The sequence below is a fragment of the Hypomesus nipponensis genome, chromosome 8 (genome assembly GCF_054491055.1).
Source record: "Hypomesus nipponensis isolate SF chromosome 8, ASM5449105v1, whole genome shotgun sequence".
Taxonomy (NCBI): domain Eukaryota; kingdom Metazoa; phylum Chordata; class Actinopteri; order Osmeriformes; family Osmeridae; genus Hypomesus; species Hypomesus nipponensis.
This window is the reverse complement of record NC_140368.1, coordinates 7195070-7220555: the sequence shown is the minus strand read 5'-3', so window position 1 is coordinate 7220555 and position 25486 is coordinate 7195070. Positions and strand designations below refer to the sequence as shown.

General features: G+C 43.7%; 5 protein-coding genes and 1 non-coding gene across 7 annotated transcripts in view; 3 read left to right on the top strand and 3 right to left on the bottom strand.

The window, feature by feature from the left end:
- Positions 1-1483: 1483 nt before the first annotated feature.
- On the bottom strand, positions 1484-3139 carry prlh2 (prolactin releasing hormone 2). Its single transcript, XM_084702560.1, has 3 exons — positions 3075-3139; positions 2649-2843; positions 1484-1917 (listed from the first exon to the last, which is right to left on the bottom strand). The coding sequence occupies exons 2-3, from the start codon at positions 2812-2814 to the stop codon at positions 1721-1723; spliced, it is 363 nt and encodes a 120-aa protein (XP_084558686.1). The 5' UTR covers positions 2815-2843; positions 3075-3139; the 3' UTR covers positions 1484-1720.
- A 2572-nt stretch (positions 3140-5711) lies between these two features.
- On the top strand, positions 5712-5784 carry trnar-ccg (transfer RNA arginine (anticodon CCG)). The gene has a single exon. It is a non-coding gene; the product is annotated as a tRNA-Arg (tRNA).
- Positions 5785-6205: 421 nt separating this feature from the next.
- zfand1 (zinc finger, AN1-type domain 1) lies at positions 6206-8561 on the bottom strand. Its single transcript, XM_084702554.1, has 8 exons — positions 8428-8561; positions 7996-8038; positions 7799-7838; positions 7567-7697; positions 7335-7426; positions 7056-7177; positions 6719-6874; positions 6206-6566 (listed from the first exon to the last, which is right to left on the bottom strand). Exons 1-8 carry the CDS (start codon positions 8480-8482, stop codon positions 6390-6392), a joined length of 816 nt encoding a protein of 271 aa, XP_084558680.1. The 5' UTR covers positions 8483-8561; the 3' UTR covers positions 6206-6389.
- On the top strand, positions 7889-10902 carry chmp4c (charged multivesicular body protein 4C). Of its 2 annotated transcripts, XM_084702556.1 has the most exons (6): positions 7889-7954; positions 9063-9255; positions 9651-9828; positions 9956-10064; positions 10222-10348; positions 10446-10902. In XM_084702556.1, exons 2-6 carry the CDS (start codon positions 9168-9170, stop codon positions 10508-10510), a joined length of 567 nt encoding a protein of 188 aa, XP_084558682.1. In that variant the 5' UTR covers positions 7889-7954; positions 9063-9167; the 3' UTR covers positions 10511-10902. The 2 variants fall into 2 exon arrangements, with proteins under 2 accessions (XP_084558682.1, XP_084558681.1); XM_084702555.1 differs by lacking the exon at positions 7889-7954 and having other exon boundaries at positions 8705-9255.
- A 76-nt stretch (positions 10903-10978) lies between these two features.
- gimap4 (GTPase IMAP family member 4) lies at positions 10979-14377 on the top strand. Its single transcript, XM_084702553.1, has 3 exons — positions 10979-11161; positions 11758-12528; positions 12922-14377. The coding sequence occupies exons 1-3, from the start codon at positions 11131-11133 to the stop codon at positions 12936-12938; spliced, it is 819 nt and encodes a 272-aa protein (XP_084558679.1). The 5' UTR covers positions 10979-11130; the 3' UTR covers positions 12939-14377.
- A 4269-nt stretch (positions 14378-18646) lies between these two features.
- plxdc2b (plexin domain containing 2b) overlaps positions 18647-25486 on the bottom strand; it is a 55860-nt gene continuing 49020 nt past the window's right edge. The window contains exons 12-14 of the mRNA XM_084702546.1: positions 24290-24328; positions 19709-19875; positions 18647-18772 (exon numbers count right to left, since the gene is read on the bottom strand). Coding sequence (XP_084558672.1) covers positions 18653-18772; positions 19709-19875; positions 24290-24328 — 326 coding nt within the window. The 3' untranslated portion in view covers positions 18647-18652. The remainder of the gene's footprint in view (positions 18773-19708; positions 19876-24289; positions 24329-25486) is intronic.

Here is a 25486-nt window from a genome sequence, read left to right as displayed (position 1 = left end):
GGAAATAAAGTTAAGCATCTCGAGAGCTCTAATTACTGCCTCACCCAAACAGTGACATCTGATGGTTACTTTGCAACACTAGGTTTTGAATGTGTAATTTAAGCGGAAAAAAAAACGACTGTAACTTTCATATCTATCATGTTATCACCTGAATCAAGTAATTCATAATTGTTTTTCTTATCTAAACTCCCTTTGCCTTTTTAAAGCTTTGTGGCCTTTATGGCCTTTTTTTGCCATTTTTCTTCTGATTTGTTTCTTTACTATCTCGCTCCAGGTTTTACGTTGTCTTCACAAATCTTGTAAAGCTGTACACATATTGAAATATAATAGGCTTTATATCAAATGTCATGAAACCATGATTTTGTTACAAGCAATTTATTTTTGTACGTACCAAGAGTTTTTATGCACTGAAGTAAGTGGGCAGATAACTTGGACAAGAACAACACGTCTTTTATCTCCTTAAAGGGTTCTCTCATCTGAATCCATGTCATGTCCATCTCTTTAAAGTGCTTTGAATGTTTGCCTGCATTAATTGACTGAAATGAATGACTCAGATGGGGAATTGTCAAAGACAAACAGGCGATACAAACGCTTTGACTTCAGCTCATAGCATTACTCCAAAGAGCTCCACAAAGTTACATCATCTCACACCATCCTTTGAAAGTCATTGAACAGGAAAGCAGAACTAGTACATAGATTCTGCTGTCATTTATCAGCCCCGGGATCACATCAGCAGTCCTCTGGTATGGACTTTGAAGTGATCTGTTCCCCTTTAGTAAGACTTGTGTTGCTTTTGAGATGTTTCTTGACTCTCCTCCTCATTCCAGGCTTCTCTCAATCTGCAGATCGTTGCTGTTCGTCATTCCCGTACCCGGAGGTGTTTGCGTATGATAGCATGTTCCTGGTTTAAATAGATGTACAAGTTCTCATGAGAAGCACAGCCAAGGGGTTCAATATCAACGTCTTGTATTTTTATATTGTAAAAAATTAAAAAAACTAAACTCAAATATTTTATTTCACCTCAGAGTTTGCTCATATGTATTTATATATACACACATATATATATATATATACATATACTGTATGAGGAAAAGATGGATATGACATACAAAGCATAGTCAAATGTGAGACTGTACTGTTGCTAACTGTATGAGCGTGGTGAGTTTCGCTATGCACAGCTCACTTGGTGGTCCACGCACTCATACGTTCAATCGTTTGTCGCACTTGCAATCCACGTGTTGGGGAAAATATTAACAAGCAAAAAAGAAAGATTATCTGTGCCAAATTACCTTGATTGAGAAATGTGTAATATCAAATAAATAAAATTTGCTAAACCTGCAAAGCTTGAGTTATTATTTACTAAGTCCTCTGTAGAAACATTACTGAGAATTGACAGCAGAACAATTAGGGTTTATAGACTTGTTTAAGTAACCCAGAATAGTGTCTGACAGATACAAGAAAAAAAGGCAAAAGAAGGGGAAAATATGGTCACAATATCCTCATTTATTAATCAATATAGTTTGCATTTCTCATATGTACATACTCCATCTTGTTTCGTTTTTTTGTCGGGCCAAAGAGTTCAGTGGTCCAGTCAACACAGGCTTCAATGGGACTCTTGTCACGAGATAAGGCAAGACACAGAGAAGTAGAGTAACAATCCTTGATAAATAAAAAAAAACACTTTAACATATACGAGCGAGGGAGAGAACTGGGCACACTGTCATGGTAACCAATCAGAGTCTTCGTGGAGCACCTTTCCAAGGTCCTCCTTGTTCCTGATGGCATCCAGGAGCATCTCCAGGGTGTTAACCACAGGACGCAACCCTTCACTAGAACCGACCCTGCTGTTCCGCTTCCCAAAGCGCCCAATTGGCCGCACGCCACGCCCAACGTACCAGAAGGGGTCTATCTCTGGACCTGGGGGACCACGGGACGCACAGCAGGTGTGAGTGAACACATATCAGAAGATAGAGGATAAACTAATACAAATATCTAACAATAAACATCATATTTTGTTTCTATATGCCAAATATACTTTACATCAATTCATGCAGATGCATTCATTTCATAACTAACAGTGCATTTACTTGTCGCTATAATTAAGTGCTGTCGATTTGTGTTGGCAATTGATGGTCAACTATGAAATTAATGTTATTATTACGATGTGTTGATCACATGCAAACTTTAAAGTGGATCACAATATGGATCAAACAAACACACACACACACACACACACACACAGTTTACATTCAAAGGGACTCTTGTAGAACCAAGATGCAATGATAAACACATCCAAATTCCAATTCAAAGTCCTTTATCGTTTTGTAGCCTAAAAAGGTTACCAACCCCATTTACTGTCTTTTTTTAATGAAACTTAAATGATCGATTACTTAAGTAATTTCTACCTTTATGGCCTTCCTATAGCGTTTGAATGTTACCCCATATTATTTCATACCAGTACCTTGCTATTATAACGATAAAGACAAATATTCCCTAATACAAGATCTGACTGAACCGATAACTAAAACAAAATCCACATTCAAATGACATCAATCAATTATTACTAAATGCATGTATGTTGGATACAATATATGTTTTACAGAACGTGCACCCCGTCTTTAATGGGTAATTGATTCGTAAAGTCTTACTTCTGTTGTCGACATTGTGGACGATATGGAAATCATGCTCCACTGTAGTACTATGAGCGCAGGTGACACTCATGGAGAGAAGCAGAAGGACGGTAAGCGCTGCCGTCAACCAGCGAGAGGCCAGAACGCACTCTCCCACCGGGCAAGCCACTCTTTCAGGCAGCATGTTTTTGACAGCAAGGCACTGCGCGTGGGCTGTTGAAATGTAAAAGAAAAGCATCCGGAAATAGTAAAACAGATATACAATGTCGTTTTTTTTCAAACATTACCAACTAATCTTCTAAATAAAAACGTAAATAGCTTGGCAGTTCCATATTATCAGGTTTCGTAATTTTACAATAATTGTTTTTACACCAGTAGTGTTACTGTGTCTGGAATACATAAGAAAGTCAAGACCAGCGTAAATTCAAAGCAGAATAAACTCACCGTAAACTTTGGTTGCGCGTAGAGGTGAGTGTTGGCTTTCTCGTGTTCAGTTCTTCATTGTAAAGCGTATTTGTGTGCGAGCTTTTATAATCTGGGCGTCAGAAGACGATGAATCAAGAACGTCCGTCACCACAAGGGATGATACTTTGGCCCCCACCACACCCCACTAAACCCCCACCCCACCTCATCCCCAACATCCCCTCTTCGCCTCCAAGAATGATGAGATAATTTATTGGGAATTTTGGTGTTGAGCTTTCCTGGTAACCGGCACGCCGTAGTACACTCCATCAAGAAGTAAATGACACGCGGACATTAACTTAGTTGCAGCTGCCTGATTTGGGGATCCCTACCTCAAGTGCACGACAGTGGCACAGAAGTGCGGAGGCGCGTGTGAGTTTATCATGTTGATTGAAATCGACAACCCCTTCGGCTATCACGCTCCATACCATGGACTTGTGGCTAACAACTACACATTCAGATTATAGATTCCAATTTTAAGGTTTTGGATCATTGTTTGCTAGTTATATTAAAACAAACGGAACTGGTCTGTAGTGCACTTTCCTTAAATGGCTGCAATCAAGGGTTCCATGCTATGTGCGCCAATATCCAATAAGGTCATGCAATGTCATTGAGACGGTTTTCTGTTCCAATATCTTTCAACAGGAGTACACATGGGTGTAACAAATGACTCACCTCAGGTGGCCAGACGAGGGGAAATGGGAGTGTATGTATGTGGGGGGTAGAGGGAGGGAGGGACGTGGGGGGAATCGACAAAGGTCAAAATGAGTGTCACAAAATGCCAGTATAGGATGTGTTGAGCAGTGTTTGCGTGATGCCAGTAAGTTCAAGACAAAAAAAAATCGACTTAAGAGAGGCAGCCTTTGTGTCTCATTGCCCACACATATCTAGGCCTTCCATATATTATTGTATTTTTTGCACACCCAGTAATTGGTTGTAGGTGCTTAGTCTGTCGTCCAAAAAAACAACAACAGTCTTATCCAGACATTCCTCATGCAGAAATTTACTAATCGAAGATAAATGTCTTAAATTGGTCAATTTCCGTATATTGGGGATCTTCTCATACGTCATTGGTCTATTTGGTAGTAACAGGGCAGCCTATCCTTTTGGTTCTCCTCTACGGAGTGGGACCATTATTTTCTAGTTAAGGCGATCAGATGGTGTTTATAAAGCTCTGTGAACGAGAGGGGATGGTTTGGGTAATGAGCAAATGACTTCCTCAGGATTCCTTTAATCATAGCGTCGCTCTCCGCGCATAAAATGGCCCTTAACGGTTGAAGATACACATTGATTGATGGTGAGGAGCTCTAATTTGCAACAGAACTAATATGAGATTCTTCGACCAGATGCTCAACATTAGATGTTGCCTTAAGCATGGAAGTTTGAACAGCCTTGAAATCAAGAACAAATCCATCCCCTTTGTCCCAAAACAGTAGAAGTATGACAGGTTACCACTGAAGAAACACATACGGTATGTGTTTCATCATGAGCAGTCATCTGACCTGCTGCTGCTGTGTGGAATGAGAGGATCCGATGGCCATCAGAGTCTTATGTTCTCACACCTTCAGATGGATCAATTGACCAACTCAGGTCTTGTCTCAAAATCCTGGAAAATGATTCAGTTTCTGACTCAAAGATTCTCACCACAGGCACCAACCAACCAGTCAGTCTCACACATGGGCTCTTTCTGACACCTCTTTCTGAAATAAACATTATAGCGGATAGCTCAGTGGTAGAACATTTAACTGCAGATCAAGAAGTTGTAGGTTCAAAATGTTCCTAGTATGTCTCTTTGGATTGAAACATTTTCGGAATAAATTACTATTATGCCAGAAACCAATGATACAAGGTTTAGCTCAATGCCTCAGCTCAAAGCCAATTAAAATGTTTGTTCTTATTTGACTTTTCAGGCAATGTTCACTCCAATACCCATCCTATTGAATGTAACAGGGTTGAGGAAAGTAAGTGCTAACAGGGAACGCTAACAGGGTTTGCAGGATGATTTAAATGTCTTGGTCAAGTAAGACTCTGAGGCTGAATCACTCCTCTTGGTACCCTGGTGTTTTTCTTAACGAGTCCTCATAAATCCTATCTCACAGAGTGGGCTGATGTCCAACATTGATCTTCCTTGGTTAACCCAGTCCACAGGAAGCTTCCTCGCAGTGTTCAATGAGCTATTTGGTGCTCATTTGTGGGTCTGTTTCTTTTATGGAGGGATGGGGGGGGGGACAAAGGTTGTAGGTCACCTTGTAAAATCAATAATCTTCATCGTAGCAAATCCATTCAGTCTTCTCATCAACTAAAAGTAAAAATCATTGTATTACGTATTGATGTCTTGTGGACAATTGGAGTACCAGACATCGTTGAAACACAGCTTTGTATGGATCTATTAGAAAACGGAAGAAAAAAATCTGTGGAAAACGTGTGTCTCAAAATGAAGTGATCATACAGCAGCAGTTTCCTTCAATTTGGAACTTAATCTCTCTCTAAGCAGCCATGCAGAAGGTACACACCCCATACTGTCAGAAATGCTCATCTGCATCTCTATAGGGAGCCTGGGTAGGGGCTAGCCTCTAGTGTTAGAACAATACTATCACAATATAATGGAGTCAGTGTCAGGGCCCAGTGGCCTAATGGATAAGGCATCAGCCTCCGAAGCTGGGGATTGTGGGTTCAAGTCCCACCTGGGTCGATAGCTATTGGAATTTTACACTAATTGCTAATCTAGGTTATGTGTAGCTCAAGATATCAAGTCTTTTCTAACAGTTGCATGTAAGACTATACCTCCAAAAATCCTTCAGATCATACAAAAGTCTGTTTGTGGAATATGTTTCAATTTGAGTATCATCTTGAGGTCCATCTAAAAGCTCGACCTCCTAACAAGCAGGAGTCAAGTGGCTGAGCGGTTAGGAAATCGGGCTAGTAATCTGAAGGTCGCCAGTTTGATTACCGCCTGTGTCAAAATGAAGTTGTGTCCTTGGGCAAGGCACTTCACAGTACTTGCCTCTGGGAATGTCCCTGTACTTACTCAAGTTGCTCTAAATGTATTGTAAAATGTAACTATACAGAATTACTGTGAAGATACTATCATGGTCTGAAAATACAACTCAGTATTACACTTGTTTTTTCAAATCTTTATCATTACAATTACAAAATACACATTCATGGTATGTTGACAGCAGTAAACAATAACTCACAGATGTGGGTCTGATTTTATGAATAGTCTCAAGGCAAAAATGATCATTCTCCAATACTGATGTATCGAGACACTGCCCCATGCTGTCTGCTGTGTGTCAGTCAGGACAGGGGAACATAGGCAGACACATCGTCCAGGGTGCTGCAGTCATTGTCCAGGTACTCCAGGATCACGTTACCCCCATTGTGGAGGGGCGACTCAGGGTGGGCCAGCAGTGACAGCAGGGTGTCGTCCATCCTCAGGGCCTCCCCAGTCTGGGGATGGCACAGACGAAGCTTCTGCAGAGAAAGACACCATGTTGGTTTTCAGTGGGGGGGCGTTTCAATGAAAGAGTTGTATAGTGTGTTTATGAGGAAAATAATTTGGAGTGCAGATTTCAGCTGTCTACAAGGGTCTCTCTGTCTGCTCACACTTCCTATCCAATGGTTACCTTAGCAGTTAGTATGTTGTTGTTGTTTTTGAGACTAGCCAGTGAGGCTGCATAGTCCACTACTTTCCCCACACTCCACTTGGAACAGAAGAACATGGGCAGGCTGGCGTCTTTGCCTTCTTGGGGAAGGTAGACTTGGAAATAGGTCCTTTCTACCTGAAGGTACAAATCAACACTTTCAGAAAATATAGATATCCATGTTAAGGTTCCCAGTACAGCAGACATTGCTGCTACTGCTTTGCTGTGTTTTTGAGGTAATAGGTGGGTTATACTGTTTCGTATCACATTAAGGCACACGTGTTTCTGGCTGTCTCTCCCCATACTAGACGAGTCTTACCTGTGGCAACCCCTTGTCTCCTACAGCGTGGAGCTTTAACTTCATCAGTGCCACTTTTGCTGCAGTTGCACTATTCTTGGCTCCTTTGCGACCTTTACTTGCTGGCATGTCTTTCTTCGACTCTGAAAGGCAAGAAAGAGGCACAGAGTTTATTGAATACTGCCCTCAAGTGGAGATGATGTTGAACTGCTACAATATTTTAAGGTCCTAAGCACCTTAAAAAATAACTACATAATACTTTTACGGATGACACTTTTATACATTCAAGACGGGACTGACCAACAATTCTTTTCACCAGCTCTTGCGTGGCTGCCATCCGGGGCTTTGGCATCTCCAGCTTCTCACACTTGTGGTCATCTTGATGACGATGGCTGGACAGTCAAGACAGCAGTTGAGACAGATGTTCAGGTTTTAAACATTACATGATATTAATATGTGAGGAACATTTCTGTTCAGTCCAATTGATTACAAAACTGTGAAATTGCATAAGATTAGTATTACTATTACTTACCCCAAACAGAAATGTTTTTCGCAGTGTGGACATATGACTGGTAGCAACTCTCGTCCTTTGCAGTCCTGGAATGTGCAGGGATGGCTAGTGATGCCTCCTCCGGATGTCTGAACCTCTTTCTTCAGAGGCAACTGGTAAAAGTAGAACCCAGGAATTTAAAAAAGGAAAATTTAAATTTCCACACACACAAAAAAAACTTTATGTTGGCATTTCAACCACCTTCTAAAATTACCTCCGGGCATGAATGTGACTCTCGACTTCTGTGTTCAACGCTGAAATAAAAGTAGATACATATGTATTCAGATATGTCTGTTAACACAAAGTTTAAAACGCCCATAGAGGCTCACCGTCAAAGACCTGCATTATACATTGTGTGATAAAGCAATAGGTGAGTGCTCGACAAGTAACGCTCGGTTAACTATGTCTTACCAGAACACTTCCTTGCAGCCATCGCACACAAACGGTAAAAAGTCTGCAGAGGAAGCGTATATATATATATATATATATATTATAATACTTAATTGCAAGTTAGGAAAAACATCATGTTAGCTCGCTAGCAAGAAGCATGTAGTTAGGCTACATGAGTCATGGTCTTGGGATTTACGTTGCTAAAACACCATATTAAATATACATGGGATTAAGTTTCAGCTAGTCACGATGCTGGAAACATTTGAATATGACCAGTTTCAATGCAAATATATTTAGCTGTTTGTATCCATTTGGATGCAACCAGTAAGAGCTAATAGGCTAATGTTGTTTGCACGCTCGAGCCAAGAACTGCAGTGCTAGTGGTGAGCATATAGCCAAGTCAGGATACAGAGATATTTATGTCAATTATATCGGTAAGATTGAAGAAAACACCTTTCTGATAGCAGGTTTTGAGCCGACAATGATCACCAATGTCCAGTTCAGCCATTAGCCTACTGTCCAAAATGTCAACATGAACTTTCACCCCGTCAAAACAAAACCACGTGATACTCACGGTATTTTATTTTTGTAGCTGTCTTAAATGGAAATGTAGCCTACATTGATACACTGACTTTATTGTATCAAGTAGCCTAGGCTGTATCCTGAAGTAGCCTAGACATGAACGTTGTTTGTGTGAACAGCCTAGGTTTAAAATAATCTAGAATTTTGGACTATAGCAACATGTTAAATAAGCAGTTATTTACTTTGATATTCAAAACAATTAGAGGCTTACTCAATATTTTCAGAAGTCTGTTTCACTGACAGACTATTTTTAAATGTTTCTAATTTGCTCAATAACCTACCTATTACAGCTCAGCGTAATAGTCAGGCGGTGTCAAATATCATGAAACGTCATACAGGTGTGTGGTTGTTTGAATTGAGGTTAGAAAGCTGTCAGGCAGGAATTGGTGCATCTGCCGCCACTTTCTCTCCAGCAGTTTGAAGAAAGATTGTTTAATAGAATTTTGACCGCAGATTAAAAATTACAAGAGAGTGCAAAAATGAGTAAAATTTCTAAAATGTTTAAGGGAAGCTCTTCAGGTTCTTCAAGCTCGTCAAAATCGAGACACAGGGGACAGCACACCGGACCTTCCTCTCAAGAAGCCATTCACAGACTTCGGGAAACAGAGGGAATGCTAACCAAAAAGCAAGAGTATCTAGAGAAGAAAATAGAGCAAGAAATTGCGATAGCGAAGAAGAACGGCATGAAGAACAAACGGGGTTTGTTTTTATTTAATTTTCATGTTAAAAATTCCCAACCTGTTAGACTTTTCCAGGACGACGGAATGACCCTCTAACGTTAATAAACCTAAACTCCTGTTTAAGGCGCAAAGACAAACCGCTTTCGATTACGCCTAATCGACCTGAGAACAGTTAGTGTACCATAATTACTTTGGTATAGTTACATTAGTCTGGTCTGCATGCAGTGCTAGGGGAATTTATAACAGCCTTCTCTTGTTCAGCATGAGGCCTAAAGACTCGCAGAGCAAAATGGTCAATTGCCGTAAATGGGCAACATTGTTCAATTCAATGCACTATAGCTAGATACAAAAAAGTATTTTCTGAAGACACCCTGAAATACTGTCAACTGTCTCTATGTACCCATCATCCCCTAGCTGCCCTACAGGCTCTGAAGAGGAAGAAACGCTATGAGCAGCAGCTCACCCAAATTGATGGAACCCTGTCCACCATCGAGTTCCAGAGGGAGGCACTAGAGAATGCCAACACTAACACCGAGGTGCTGAAGAACATGGGCTTCGCAGCCAAGGCCATCAAGAGTGTCCACCAGAACATGTGAGTGACCTGAACATATGAGAGGTGCCATATTTTTTCAACTTAAATCAACAAGGATAGGTTTATTGCAGACTAATGGGGTACGAAGATGATTGTCTTTCTCTTTCTCTCTCTCCATCTCTCCCAGGGACCTGGAGAAGATAGATTCTCTGATGCAGGATATAACAGAGCAACAGGAAGTGGCTCAGGAAATATGTGATGCTATCTCGCGACCTTTCGGCGAGGTGTTTGATGAGGTAAGAGGCCTACTTGTTAACTTATCCTCTTCTACACATAGAGGATAAGTTAACAGGTAAGGTCAACATTAAGTATGAGTAGTCTCTTTATGTGAGAGTGTAGACCCAGCGATGTCTCCAGAGGAGTTTCACTATGGCCTTTGTTTCACTTCTCCAGGATGAGCTCCTGGCAGAACTGGCAGAGTTGGAACAAGAGGAGCTGGAGGAGAGCATGAAGAACATGGGCAGACTGCCTCGTGTGCCGTCCTCCAAGCTGCCCTCTGTCCAGCCCAGTCAGCGCACCAGTAAGTATGAGCCACAGGGCATTACCTGTTCTGCCTGTACTGGGACCATAGCCCACAGCTTCGAGGCTCAGCAGTTATGTTGTCTCTTGTTTTACAGAATCCAAGAAGAGGGTGGACAATGACAACGACATGCAGATGTTAGCAGCCTGGGCAACTCACTAATATGCGCACATGCACAAACACACATGCACACACACACACACAGTCTTGATATGAAGGTTAATCTGAAGGTTGTTTTTTTCTCTTTTGAGAATTTTATAAGTGTATACAGTTTCTTTGTGTTTCTTTGTAGCCTATAATGGGTAGGTTTGGCAAAAATGTTTGGTATACCAGGAATACCATAGGTAGGCCTAAGTGACCTTCTGTGGTCTTTTACACCAGTGTGGTTTCTTTTATTGCACTTTTGTATGCTTTACTGTCAGAAACAAATTAGTTACATCATTTTAATGACACAGGTTTTTGTAATACAATAATGTTATTAGTCAGACACATTTTTGTAAATTCATAGTAATATGACTTTAAGAAATAAAGTATATACAGCATATCTGAATGTATGTCAAGTTTGCTACACCGCGTTTCTGTATTGCCGAGCTGAGATACCAAGGGGGCACCATACTTCACTCTTTGAATACGTGCTGTAGGCTACTGTCCCGCCTGTCAGCCAGTAAAGCAGGAAATCCTTCTACGGTGGATTAGAGTAAGACGAACCTGCCGATGAAAGGAGCATACTGTAGCTCATAGCTAATGTAAACCTGCATCTTGAACCGCAATAACAAAACAGTATGGAAGCAGATAAACCGGTACAATCAACAGGTGGGTGTTCCTAAAGCTACATAAACGCGTTGTTGAACAAACTTTAAGAAATTGCGGTTTTGTGTAGTCTACTGTGGTAGCCTACCCGTCAGTCTTCGGGTAGGAGCTAATTTGCTAATTCATGTTCAGTTTTACGTCACACATTTGACCACCAAGTGACACGTCTCTCGTTAGATAGTTTAGTTTCCCGTAACACAGACAGAGATAAACAAACGTTAGAATAATTTAAGACCAGCAGCTGCGTGGCTGCTCAGTTCCATTGTACGCTTCTAGCTAAATCGTCTACAAAAGTTGTCAGTGGAGTCGACAACCATTTGGAACGCATATAAATAATACATTATGAACAATGTAAGGACGTATTTTTTACGTTTTAATTATTGATGTTCTAAATCTATCATGGTCTATTAGAGTTAGGCTACTTAGAAAGTAAATCAATAGTAATGTGTTGAAAGACTAAATTAAATACATTTTACAGAATCGATTACAAAATGATTTAGTGTCAGGTTAGCTTGCAAAAAGAGTAGAAATTTGGTTGTGGTCTTTCCTTGATCAAACCTCAGTTGTATCCCACTCCTAATTACATATCATTCCCACAGGAGAAGATGTCCTTGACCCAGAAGAGGAGGAGAAGAGGGCGGCAGCAGCAGCCCGCGTGGCCAACCGCCTTCCAGAGCTCCGCCTAGTTCTTCTAGGCTGGCGGTGGCCTGGGAAGAGCCTGACAGGGAACACCATCCTGGGCCACGAGGAGTTCCGCCTGGAGCGGGCCGCCGAGTTCTGCGTCAAGCGTGAGACGGAGGTTGCAGGCCGCCGTGTGACAGTGGTGGATACGCCCGGGTGGTTCTCGGTCCAGGATACGCCGCCCGTGTACCAGAAGGAAATGCTCAGAGGCGCTTCCATGTGCCAACCAGGCCCCCACGCCTTCCTGCTCGTCATCCCAGTGGGCATGTTCACGGACGTGGACCGCGCCCGCATCGAGGAGCATGTGGGCCTGTTCGGGGAGCGGGTGTGGAGGCAGACGATCGTGGTGTTCACCTGGGCTGAGGTCTTGAGGACCATATCCATTGAGAGGCACATCCGCAGGGAGGGCAAGGAGCTGCAGTGGGTGCTGGAGAAGTGCAAGCGGAGGTACTACGTCATCAATAACTACATCTTCGGGGAGCACCCTCAGCTGCTGAAACTGATGGAGAAAGTGGAGAAGATGGTGGCGGAGGAGGGGGGCTTCTACAACCCCGAGGAGGCCGTGGAGGAGAAGAAGACTGTGGACCAGAACCAGAACACTGCACTTGTGGGCCGAGAATTAGGGGCACGGCCTAAGCAAAACTCAGCAGTGGGATTAGCCAAAGCCATGGAGGTGGACCCGTCCCATAGTGAGTGTTTGGCTTTGTATTGACAGTCAACATCACTTTACTGTTCCATTTTGACCTACACTTAATCTATGCATTTTCTGGTACTCCAGAGAAACACATTTTGTAAACGTGTTACATATCTATCTAGGTAACACGATTTGAACAATACATTTTCCAAGTAGGTTACTCTTCCCTTATACACATAAGGCAATGATTCCTGTTTCTCTCTTCTACCCCCTCTCTGCCCTACTCTGTCTGTTTCTGGGTGTAGAGTCAAACTGTGGTGACATTAACCCAGGCAGGACGAGGGAGTGTAATAGCAGCACCTATCCTGTCTTCTCTAGGAAAACTAGTTTATGCCTGATGACGGATGTATTCAGTGATTTTCACTAATCTATGATTTCCTTGTTTTAGATGCACTGACTGACTGACTGACACATTGGCTGACTTGCTGACTGAATTCTGGAGTGCTTCTGGATCACCAACAGAACTGATTTGAAAACTGCTGAAAATGCATGGATGAATGGGATCATTGGAAACTTGTAGGTTTGAATGTGTGTTATTTATTTTGGGAGAGGGATAAAATGTCGAAGCATATGTTAGATTTTATGTCACGTCCTCGTGATAGTGTCTTGGGTAACAGCTACACTTACTCACCAGGAGACCCAGTGATTGCCTCAGGGCTTTATTGTATATTAGGTCAAATACCCTTTTAAAATGTTTCTTAAACAGTTCCTTTCTCTCTGCCATCCTTGAGGTAACAATTGGTAAAGTCATGTGCCCCTTCACACCAAACTGCTGCTTCCTATGCTGTCATGTTAGAGCTGTTCCTTTCCAGGAACACAAGATTGTGGTCAAACCTGATATAGGCCCAGGACTGCAAGACATCCGTGATCTGTGGGATGGGAGTGTAAAATGACACTTGCTAGATACATCTATCTGTGACATCTGTGAGTGACACTAACTGGAACTCCAAGAAATGGAACACTTAACATGTCACCCCAATGTGAACACTTCAACCTGACATCACCCTGTACTTAGTACTATTGTACTGCACTGCAGTTATAGTAAACCGGGGATCGATTACAACAAAAAAAACAATGTAGTAGTTTGTATTTTTGGGAAACAGTTGGTCAGGTTCCCTCCTAAATTGTGACCAATCTTAGGAATGTGTCTTGTTTTAAATATATCTTAATATTTATGTGCTTATGTTATTCATTGTTTCGACCCCCTTTTGACAAACATAACCTTTACATATTTATGAATGTTCTGGGTGTCCTTTCAGCACAGTTATCGTGTTGTACCTACAACATATATTATTTGAAGGTATCCAAAATTGTAAAAAATTATAACAAATGTTTTAATGATTCCAATGCTGTTGCAGTACTGTATACTTAAATACTACTGTATAAATATGACCCAAATACTATTCTACCCAATGTACTCCAAAAACGAAATAATACTTCTATTGCTTTCTCTAGAGTTCATATTCTCAGCTCGACTTGCACTTGCACAACCTAATGTCTAATGCTGGGTTTGGGTCAAACTCCATTGTTTATATGTTGATATGACATGCAAACATATATTTTTAAACGATTGGTATTTTAATGTAATTTTATAGGGCTCTGAACGGAGTTAAGCAAATTGTAAGTACAGAGATATCAATGTTACTTCTTAGGTTACTTTGAATAATTGATGAAGTGACAGTAAGGTATAAAACTGGTCCAGGCCTGCTTAGTGACATTATGTCTTCCTTTCAGGTGGAGCTGACTTGTTTGTATGTGAGAACACATTCTGTTATTTTAGTATTTCAATTACAGCCCCACTGTTTTTATGTAACCAATAAAAGGTTTATATTTTCAGTTAAACATTTCAGTCTTTCGAAATTGCATTATTTCAACACAAAGGAAACTCCTGCTTCATTCATGGCTTATGATTCTCACTTCCTCTGGTATTTCAAGGATCCTCAGAGAAGATTAGATTTATTTCTGTCTTTCATGATGTTGATTGTGGTATGGCCTATTAGTTAGACGGATGCTAGTTATGTCAATATTGACTAATCAAAGCTACTGACATGGAGACTCTTGAGTTGTTATTGTAACCTTATTGAAAGTTTCTTATATCAATCCCATTTATCATGTGAGGTGAAAGTCTGTTTTATTAGTTCTTCCACTAGATGGCAGTAGCACATAACAGCTAGGATACCTTAAATTCAACCTGAAAATGATTCTACTTTATAATAAAGACATTTTAATAGTTACAATGATCTTGGCTGAATATAACTTCTTTGATACTTGACTTGCAGAAGTAGGTGCGAGCTTCCCATAGAGTATCACAACACTTACAACAGTCTCTAAATATGCCAACAGTTACAGTACAGTCAAACAGATCAATATTAACCTTGAACAATATCCCTTGGGGCAACTTCTATGGTTTCCAACATATCCTCTAAAACCTTGGCATGGGTCTCTGTCATCCCCCCTGTCTGCCTGTCCATCCCCCACCTCCAGCCCTGCTGAGCCTGTTGAGGACAGTGTCCACCCCCCAACTCCAGCCCTGCTGAGCCTGGTGCGGACAGTGTCCACCCCCCACCTCCAGCCCTGCTAAGCCAGGCGAGGACAGTGTCCATCCCCCACCTCCAGCCCTGCTGAGCCTGGTGAGGACAGTGTCCACCCCCCACCTCCAGCCCTGCTGAGCCTGGTGAGGACAGTGTCCACCCCCCACCTCCAGCCCTGCTAAGCTCAGCTTTGAAGCCTGCTAGCTCAGTATGTCTCAGGTGTGCTGACAGACAGCTCTCCACCTCTGACAGAGGACCAGGGCATGTCAGCAGGCACCTACAATGAAGAAGCTTCCTGTAAGTCCCAAGATCTGCGCAGCAGGGTTCTTTGCCAGGAATATTTGGCCCAATGAAAATATACCATTTGGGACGTTTTGAGGAACTGACTGCCTGCCAATGAGCTGGTCTGACTGGGAGTTCACCACCGGTAAACTTTTTAAAATGAAGAATAAAGCACGTTATCGTGTAAGCTGCAAACCTTCTCAACTGTGCTGGGTTACACCAGGACTGGTAAGAGCTATTCCTGTGGTAGCAATTGGAGGACAAAAGACTGGATTTTAGTGTCAAAAGAAACATGGATAATTGTGTTTTAAACATTCTTTATTATTTCAAATGTAATCAAAACAACAGTAGTTACAGAAATTACAGACAGCTATGGTACTGTGCAATTTGAAGTGTTTCATCATGTCCTTTGTGATCATTCTGGAACAAAACACAGGGTCACAGTTTGATTAACCTCCACCACCCCCCATCACACCCCTGCCTGCTCGACCCCATTCTGTATATTTGTGACAGACAAACATTGTAGAGCTAGACTTGTACCTGTATATAATCACATCATTCAGTGGCAGGAAAAACACAATAGCACACTGCGGCAGATGTAGCCTATCCCAGCAACAGCACAATGTTGCTTGCCCGAAATAAAAGAACAAAATAAATGTTTATATAAAGTTGGATGGAAGTAATCAATTCAGTTCAGAGATGCAAATTATTATTAAAGGCATAGTAACAAACCCCAAGCAATGTTGAATGTTTTTTTTTTTATGGCAGAGGTGTCTTGACAAGCAGATCTTTCAAAGTGCTCCCAAACAGTACTGCTCCACAGGGGGTGAACCCAACCCCCCACCCCAGCCAATCTCAGAGAATGTCTGTAAGCATAGAGAGGCCATCAGCCACCAACCAGTGTGTCCACCCCCTGGCTCTACCCGTCCTTTGAGATCTGTTAGGATCTCTGTTAGGAAAAGACTTAGACTTTGAGGGAAGCCCTCAAAGCATTGCTCTCATGTGGAGAGGCTATGAAGTACAGGAAGTGCTGAGTAGAGAGGCAGACAGAGGGAGAGGTCTGGGGACTCCACAGAACAGGACTGCTTCCACACATACCTGTGTGTGTATATGAATCACTGTGAGTGTCTGGTGAGATAATAGTGCACATGTCAGGTGTTTGGGTTTTCCTGTTGGAGGCGGGGCTATGGTAATAGGGGGTGAGGGACATGGGACTATGGGACAACCACACACGGCTTGAATGAAGAAAAGGGTATGGGCAGAGTGTGAATTTAGCAATTTTGTAGTAACTGTTATGGTTTATGTTGAAATGATTCTTTGGTCTGCAGTGCAATGGAAATGTGTGGGTCCAGATGGATTTTTATATTGCACATTTCATGTCACTTGTCAGCTAAAACAGTATACAAGTACAACGTGTTTCTAAGATTTGTGTTTTTGTATCTGAAAGAGTCATAAAAATCATAGTCATTTGTTTGATTTGATCAATGCATGAAAGCATGGTATATTGATCTGCATCAGCAGCAATTGAAACATGATTCTATGTTTTGATAAAAACAAAATGAGAAAGAACATAAAGAAGGCCACTCAAAAGTAAGACATATTAATTTCCTAATAATATATGTACTAAGTTCATTAATAACCTGCAAATGTTTTTGAACGTCTGTCTACAAAGGTGACCCTTGTATACATTGCTATGGTTAAATGATGTGGACTAGCCACTATTCATATCCTCTAGAGATCAGTAACACTATACCTCAGACAAAAATATGTAACTTGTGTGAGCCACCAAAATACATTTCAACCAATGAGCATCAATCACACAGAGCCAGCTCAAACATTCCAAGCCTTAAAAAAGTGGATGTCCAATCACACACACACATGAACTCACACACTCACAAGCGCCTGTCTTGTCATTTTGCATTATTACCAAATAATGTTAGTCAAATGAATTAAAGAAATATGTGCATGGGAAACAACACTGTATAAAAAATGGCATGGAAGAAGTGAAAACAATGTCAAATTAAAAAACTATTTATTTCTTTCTCTCTTTCTCTCTCTCACACACACACACACACGCACGCACACACACACACACACACACACACACACACACACACACACACACACACACACACACACACACACACACACACATACACACACACTCACACACACACACATTGAATAGCGTAATCTTTACCTTTTAAGGATCAATTGAATAGTGAAAAGAGTATTCACAAACTGATTTTTTTTTAACCCAGTAATCAAAGAACCAATCACCTTTGTAATAAAACTCACGCAAATCCACCTGCCTGAACAACTGAAAGCCATGGCTGTGTCACCCCCACCCTCACCCCGGCTGTAATTGGGGGCAGCTGCCAGACATCATGGTCTATACTGTATCACACTGTTCCGCCTTACTGTGTACAGTAATAGACTGTAGGGAAAAAGTCAAAGGCAGCCATATCACTGTACTGGAAAGCAAGGTCATATCACACATTTCACGATGGAAAGTCCAGTAAAAGCATCAAAAAAGAAAGCATGAAAAATTTAACAAGCAGGAAAAAAGGATATACAAAGGCCTATAGAACCCAGAATCTCTGTGCACATACTCTGTATTGTTTCTGAAAAATATACTGTATGTATAGTTATATTCACTACCAATCCCTTAGGCACATCAGCACAACACCAAGGGCAGTTAGGCTGTACAACCACTCAATGGCTACAGGAAACCAACCAGAACCAAGGCCACACGGCCCTTCCTCTACCCCTCTGTGTGTGCATCAGTCGCCTGCAGCGGGGAGAGGGAGCTCTCTGAGGCCTGGAGCTGAGATAGAATCAGTTTAGAGTTTTCCTGCAGCCCAGTCCCGCTGGCAGTGAGCCTCCCTCAGGGCCTCTCACATCAGCTCTCTGGGCTGCCAGACTTCTCCTGGTGCATTATGGAGGTTCACTAAGGCTGAAGACCACCACCGCAGGGAGAGAGAGCCTGGGATCTCAGAGTGAGGTGAATGAGGTGAATCTTATGAACGGACATCTTTTCCCAAGTACTTTGTCACCATTGACACCTCAGACGTTAGCAGTCCACTTGGTGAGCCAGCCTAAGTCTAAGTTGAGTCAGCGCAGTAGGTAAGGTCCTCCATTTGGGGTCAGTACTGGTACAGGATGAAAGTTCACTGTGGGGTGGACGAGAGGGAGGAGGAGGAGGCAAAAGCGTCAGGGAGTGTAGAGTACAGAGTGTTGTGTGTGTGTGTGTGTCTGTGGAGGCCCCCCACCCCCCTCCCCCCACCCCCCTCCCCCCCATCCCCCTCAGCACTGCTCAGACTCGATGAAGCCCTCCTTCTCCTGGCCCACGGGCTCCACCTCCGCGTAGGCCGGGTGCCCCGATCCTCGACGGAACTTCATGGCTGGCCACCTGCTGGGACGTCTCTGGAGGGACAGGAGAGAGAGAAAGAGAGACACAGAGAGAGAGAGAGAGAGAGAGAGAAAGAGACACACAGAGAGAGAGAGGAGGGGGTCACAACATGCCAACATTGAGGGATAAGCTCACTGTGTGATATTGACCTTGAAGAGGATTCGTTAGTCATTTATTAAAGTGGTATTTGAACATCAATCACTCTCATCACACCGTCAGAACCATACACATAAAACTGGACCAATTTATCCTTGAGGCCTTCACAAATGCCTTCACAGGCATTTATCAACAAAGACCATAAAGTGCCACTGCCTCCTGCAAAAGTTATGCATATTTTATAAGTCAGGGACATAGTGTAAAGAGCTCTGTCAAGAAACATTTTTGCCTCCACGTCCAAAAAGAGATCTTAGAGGGACATACAGAGTTCAAAGTTTTGGGTTTGTTTTTCCCACTTGGAGGCACTGGTGTCTGTTTTTTTTGACAGACATGACCTTGGACAGCAGGACCTGCCTCGGTAAGTTAAGATAGCAAGCCTCTCAGACCTGACAGTCAGAATCCCTCTCCGTTCCTCTCGGAAGCCTCGGGCTACTACACACCTCTGTTTCTCATCCAGGAGGGCCAGAGGTCACTGCTTGTGAACAACAGAGGCAGACGATATGCAGCAGAGGGACGACTAGACTGAGTACAGAAAGTTTTGAAACTTCTGAGATGTCTTGGGTCATGCAGGGATATTTCAAAGCTCATAGACACACTCTCCCAGCCATAAAATGTACACCTTCATTCAACCTTCATTCAGCATTTAGTGAAGCTTCATACAGCATTTATTCTACTTACATAATTCATGTTTTACACCAACATGTGCGACACCTAAATGGAACCTTACTCAGCCCTCAGACGAGGACTCGAAGGCAGAGCTATGACCTGAGGGGGTGCGAACAGACTGCACTCACCTCGATGAAGAAGAGGCTGGCGGCGGAGGTGGGGTGGTGGTAGACGTAGACGGTGATCAGGACACCGGCGACCATGACGACCATCACCATGAGGACACCCAAGATCATCCCCGTGTGGAGGGGGTGAGCGCCCGTGGTCCGCTCAGCTGTGCCCTCAGCAGGCATGGCTGCAACACAGCACAACATGCTGGGTGAGTCTCAATGGACAAACAGAGAGAGAGAGAGAGAAAGAGAGAAAGAGAGAGACAGAGAGAGAGAGACAGAGAGAGAGAGACAGAGAGAGAGAGAGAGAGAGAAAGACAGAGAAAGACAGAGAGAGAGAGACAGAGAGAGAGAGAGAGAGAGAGAGAGAGAGAGAGAGAGAAAGAGAGAGAGAGAGAGAGACAGAGAAAGACAGAGAGAGACAGAAACAGAGACAGAGAGAGAGTCTGATAAGACACAGACAGGTAAACAGACTGATGAGAGTCTTTTCTGACATTGAAAACCTATTTGATTCATTTCTTTGCCGTTCTCCTTTCCAACAGTAGGGGACACTCATCTTTCATCAATTCCAGCCTCTCGTCCTCTTGCCAAGGGTGCTTCTGTCCTCATAAACACGCCTGATGCTCGTGATTAAAACTTAATTTGACCAAATGTCACGGTATTGAAACAACACACAGGCGTTGTTTAGTTTCACAGCATAACCATAATCACTCTGGAGGCCCCCCCGCACTCCCCCATCAGCCACAACACAGACGAGTGACAGGCTGCAGTTCAACCTTTCAGAAGTTAATTGTGTTTTTCTGTTTTCTGTTTTGAACCAAAACAGAAAAACACCTCAGCGTCTTTCAAAACGCTGCAGTCAACAGAAACACTTTTAAAAACACAGGCTTTTTCTGTTCTGAGGGAGATGGAAAAATCCAGGTTTGTGCTCGGGTTTTTAGCTGGAGTGTAGCGAGCTTGGTGCATGGTAGAGGACCATTGTTGTGATCTGCTTTGCTATTCATGAGCACTCATGCTCACAAGGCAGTGGCAGGAGATAAATCCAAGGTTAGAGGGATGGAGGGATAGGAGAATAGGGAATAGGGAGTTGGAGGAGAGACGGATGTATGGATGCTGATACAGAGTCCTATCAGACAGACGTCTGATAAGGGCTGGGAGAAGCAGCGTCATTACGGTGTCCTACAGAGAGCCTTGAAGTCCTGGACGCATCGTCCACAGGCCCACAGGAGATCCATGTTCATGTGGTTGTGGAGGCCTGTTGATCCCGGTCCACACCCATGTCACTCAGACAGACTGCTGACGGCAGAGCCAACAGCTTACGAAGAGCAGGGACTACAACACTCGTTATACAATGATGTTGGGCCAATGCTGTAAACGTTTGAGGCAGAGAGAGGGGAACAAACAGGCGAGAATGAGCGAGAGAAGGAAAAGATAGAGAGCTGTGATGGACAGTGTCAGTCAGTCTGGAAGAATAAGAATAATTGACCAAATCCTCCATTGTTAGAGCGTATCATTCTCCCCAATCGCATTAGCTAATGTCTGTGACTGAATATAAAAGAGACTAATCCACTTTCAGACTTGGCTGGCCCAGAAACATCATCTAACTTTAGACTGATGCCAATGAAAATGTCCAATTCTTTGGAAAACTATTTGTCTTGTTTTTTGGAGAAACACAATGGAGTCAAACTACTATCACCTCTGGCCCAGAACAGCACAGAGCAGAGCCAGGCTTGGCTGTTAGCTTGAGATGTTAGCTGAATGACAGGGGGAAGTCTTCTAAGCACTAGCATAAGGAGAGAGAGAAAGAGAGGGTGAGACTGGAGAGAGAGGGAGATAGGGGAGTAGTATCAGGTAGGTTAACAAGCCTCCTGTGGACCAGGACCGACAGCCTGCCTGCTAACTGACTGCTTCTTTATCTGTCGATCAGGGAGAGGAGTGGACGAAGGGGGATGGAGTGGTGGGGAGAGCAGAAGAGGGGGGAGAGGAGGGGGGAAACCGGGATGAGTAGAGGGTGGAAGGTGGATTGCAGAGGAGTCAGACTCAAGCATTAGACTACATGTGTTTGAGCCTAGACAGTGTGTGGACATGCTCTATCCTGTATTACTGAAAGTCAACCTGGGACACAGTCAAACCCAAGGTACCAGGGTGCTGGCATCAGTCCAGTCCATGCCCATAGAGGTCAAGACCGCAGCATTGTGTTGTCTCTATTACAGCTCACACATTAAGGATGGGAGGCTGTATTAAACCCTAATGCGCCGTACAGCCTTCTCCCTGCAGCCATAAAAACACATTAGTGTTAAGAGAGAGGACGGACCCCTCTGATTCACTGAGCCTCATTTGGCTCCACAGTTCTGCTAGGGAACAGGAGTGTCGTAGGGTCATGTCCTGCCTGTCACCTGGCTAATGGCACTAATTGAAGATGGAGAGATTGAGTTTACGTGCACACACGCACACACATGCACAGATTTGCACACTCACACCAGTGAGAAGTGCATCCAAGGTCCCTGTTGTTCTGGATCTTATCATTGGAGTGGCTAATCGCCTCGGCTTAGGGTCTGCAAACACACAGACGGACAGAAACTTCTCCCAAAACAAGACAGATTTCAAGCTGGGACATGTTCTGATCCAGCAGGGAGGGGATACGTCTGTAGATTCAAACCCAGTATCTGAGACAATCCCTGTATGCATGTGGACCTGTGTTCTATCATCACACCGTATCGTGGGGTCAGATGGCTGGGCAGTTAGGGAGTCGGGCTATTAATCAGAAGATTGTTGGTTTGATTCCCGGCCGTGCAAAATTACGTTGTGTCCTTGGGCAAGGCACTTCACCCTACTTGCCTCGGGGGAGAATGTCCCTATACTTACTGTAAGTTGCTCTGGATAAGAGCGACTGCTAAATGACTACATGTAAATCACATCTAGGATTTGAGCCTGTGATGGATCCAGTCCAGTGGAAGACTGGAAGAGAGCACCTCTGAGGAAAACACTGTGGTTTGGCTCCACCATGCCTGGCTCACTGTGGCCTCCCTCCCTCCCTCCCTCCCTCCCTCCCTCCCTCCCTCCCTCCCTCCTCCCTCCCTCCCTCCCTCCCTCCCTCCCTCCCTCCCTCCCTCCCTCCCTCCCTCCCTCCCTCCCTCCCTCCCTCCCTCCCTCCCTCCCTCCCTCCCTCCCTCCCTCCCTCCCTCCCTCCCTCCCTCCCTCCCTCCCTCCCTCCCTCCCTCCCTCCCTCCCTCCCTCCCTCCTTCACTAGCATTGATTAGCAATTAAAATAGCAAGCAAACTAGTCAAGTCTGGCTAAAACCTCAGGCCAAAACTCAGAGAACGAGGCAGTGAGGCGAGCCATTGAGACCACTACACAGCAATCCTCTCATGGAAGTATAAGAGATGTGAATTCCTCTCCTGCAGGAAATTAAACATTGGAGTGGCTCACTCAGGATCGGACTGAACTTTTTTTTTTGAGTTTTTTTGAACTTTTTAGAACACATATATCTGCTCAGTGCAGACACAAACACATTACCACAGTTCTGCTCAACTAAATAGACTTGTCCAAACAAAGTGGAAGAAAATGTGCTGTCCTTTGTTAAGGCGTTGTGTGTCCAGCATTATCTACTCAGCCTGCCTACGCACTCGGCTACAGCAGGGTGATGGCCATACCTGCTAATCTCTACAGTGACTTTCAGCTGACATTGACTTCACCGTGAATGTCAGGTACCCATCCCCCCCAAAAAACTACTGGTGGACCTTGTTTATACATGTTTAACCACAGAGCACACCTCACCACCTCTACCCTTTCCCCTGCCTCTAGCCCATCCAGGCCCGATGATTGATATCTCCTTCCCAGAAGGGGTTGAGTTCACTGGGTGGCTGGATGATATAGCGGGCTACCTGATTAAGCCCCAGTATGCTTTCCCTTGGCCTACCAGCCTCTAATACCCAGGAATCCAAAAGCAATCTGCTGCCTGTACTAGAAGAAATATCTGGGTTGTAGATACAGAGCAGTCTTCCTGCCTGACAAACACTCACATGTAGACACCCACAGGCACACTTACACTTACCCCCCCCCCCCATTGCCACACACACATACACCCACAGGCACACTTACACTTACCCCCCCCCCCCCCATTGCCACACACACATACACCCACAGGCACACTTACACTTACCCCCCCCCCCATTGCCACACACACATACACCCACAGGCACACTTACACTTACCCCCCCCCCCATTGCCACACACACATACACCCACAGGCACACTTACACTTACCCCCCCCCCCCATTGCCACACACACATACACACACAGGCACACTTACACTTACCCCCCCCCCCCCCCCCATTGCCACACACACATACACACACAGGCACACTTACACTTACCCCCCCCCCCCCATTGCCACACACACATACACCCACAGGCACACTTACACTTACCCCCCCCCCCCCATTGCCACACACACATACACACACATGCACACACTTGCACACAACATATACACACGCACACCTACAAACCAACACAATGCAACATCCAAGATATTGCCCAGTTCAAAACCAGCACTTGGAATATCTGTAACTACATAGCATGGCAAGAAGCTTACCTCCATTGTCTTTAAGATGCAGAGCAATCTTGGTATCATCTGTGAAAAAGACAGAAAGAAGATGAACATGTTACACATATACTTCTGTATTGTAGTACTTTCTGCTGTTCTGATAGAGCCTTAATCCAACATACAGTCTACTGATTGTTGATCTCAACAGCAGAATGAGAAACCAATGTTTATATTTGAGAAATAATTTCATTTTAAGGCTGTTTATATTTGTCCTTTTTTTCTAGATCACATTTATTTCCCCAAATTAGATTTACACTACACTATTATTAAAAATGAATGTACTGAATATAATGCTGTCACATCCATAATTCAACACTATCAAAGCAGTCTGGGGTTAAGTTATGGTGAAATATGTAAATGTAGTTTGGCTTACTTCTCAGAGAGAGCTAATGTGCATCCAGTATCCACACCACCGAGCTCATGCAACATGCAAATGTGGCATCAATTCATAAGAAGATAAGACATTACGCCTGTCATTTCTCGAATAAAAAAAACAGGGAGCCTTGAATAAAATCCCATTAAAAAAATCCTCAATTGCTTAGATCATACTGCAACCACGTTGTGGTGTGAGAGATGAATCAGTTTATAAGATGAGGTGTGGGAAAAAAAAAGTGGTTCCAGTCAATGACCAAACCTAGACAACTGCCATGAATATGCAAACATATCCTAGCTCTACTTATTATGCTGAGCCAGTTAAGACTTCTGTATCAGCAAGTCTAAAGTTAAAGATACAGAGCAGACTAACCGCTGGGGCAAGGAATGCACTGGAGCTCCTCTGAGACAAGAAGAGGCAGTTCATAAAAACGTCCGCATTAAAATGGAAAATAAGGAAAATAAGAGAGAGAGAGAGAGAGAGAGAGAGAGAGAGAGAGGTAGGTGGTGGGAAAGGCAGAGGAACAGAGAGAGAGGAAGGGGAAGAAGGGAAAGGGAGGGATCATGTAAGCAGAGGAAGAGGGTGGAGAGGGAGAAGGAGAAGGGTAGGAACAGACTGAGAGACGATAGGGTTTCTCACACGTCGGACACTCAAAGCCTGCTCTCAGCATGAGGCTCTGAACCACCCACGCCCAACCTTGACCTCAGACCCCTGAAACTGAGGAGGCCTGCAGAGTTAGATACAGGGCTTCTCTGTGTGGGCAACACAGCACATTACACCAACACACCCTCTGGCCCTTGATGCTGACACGC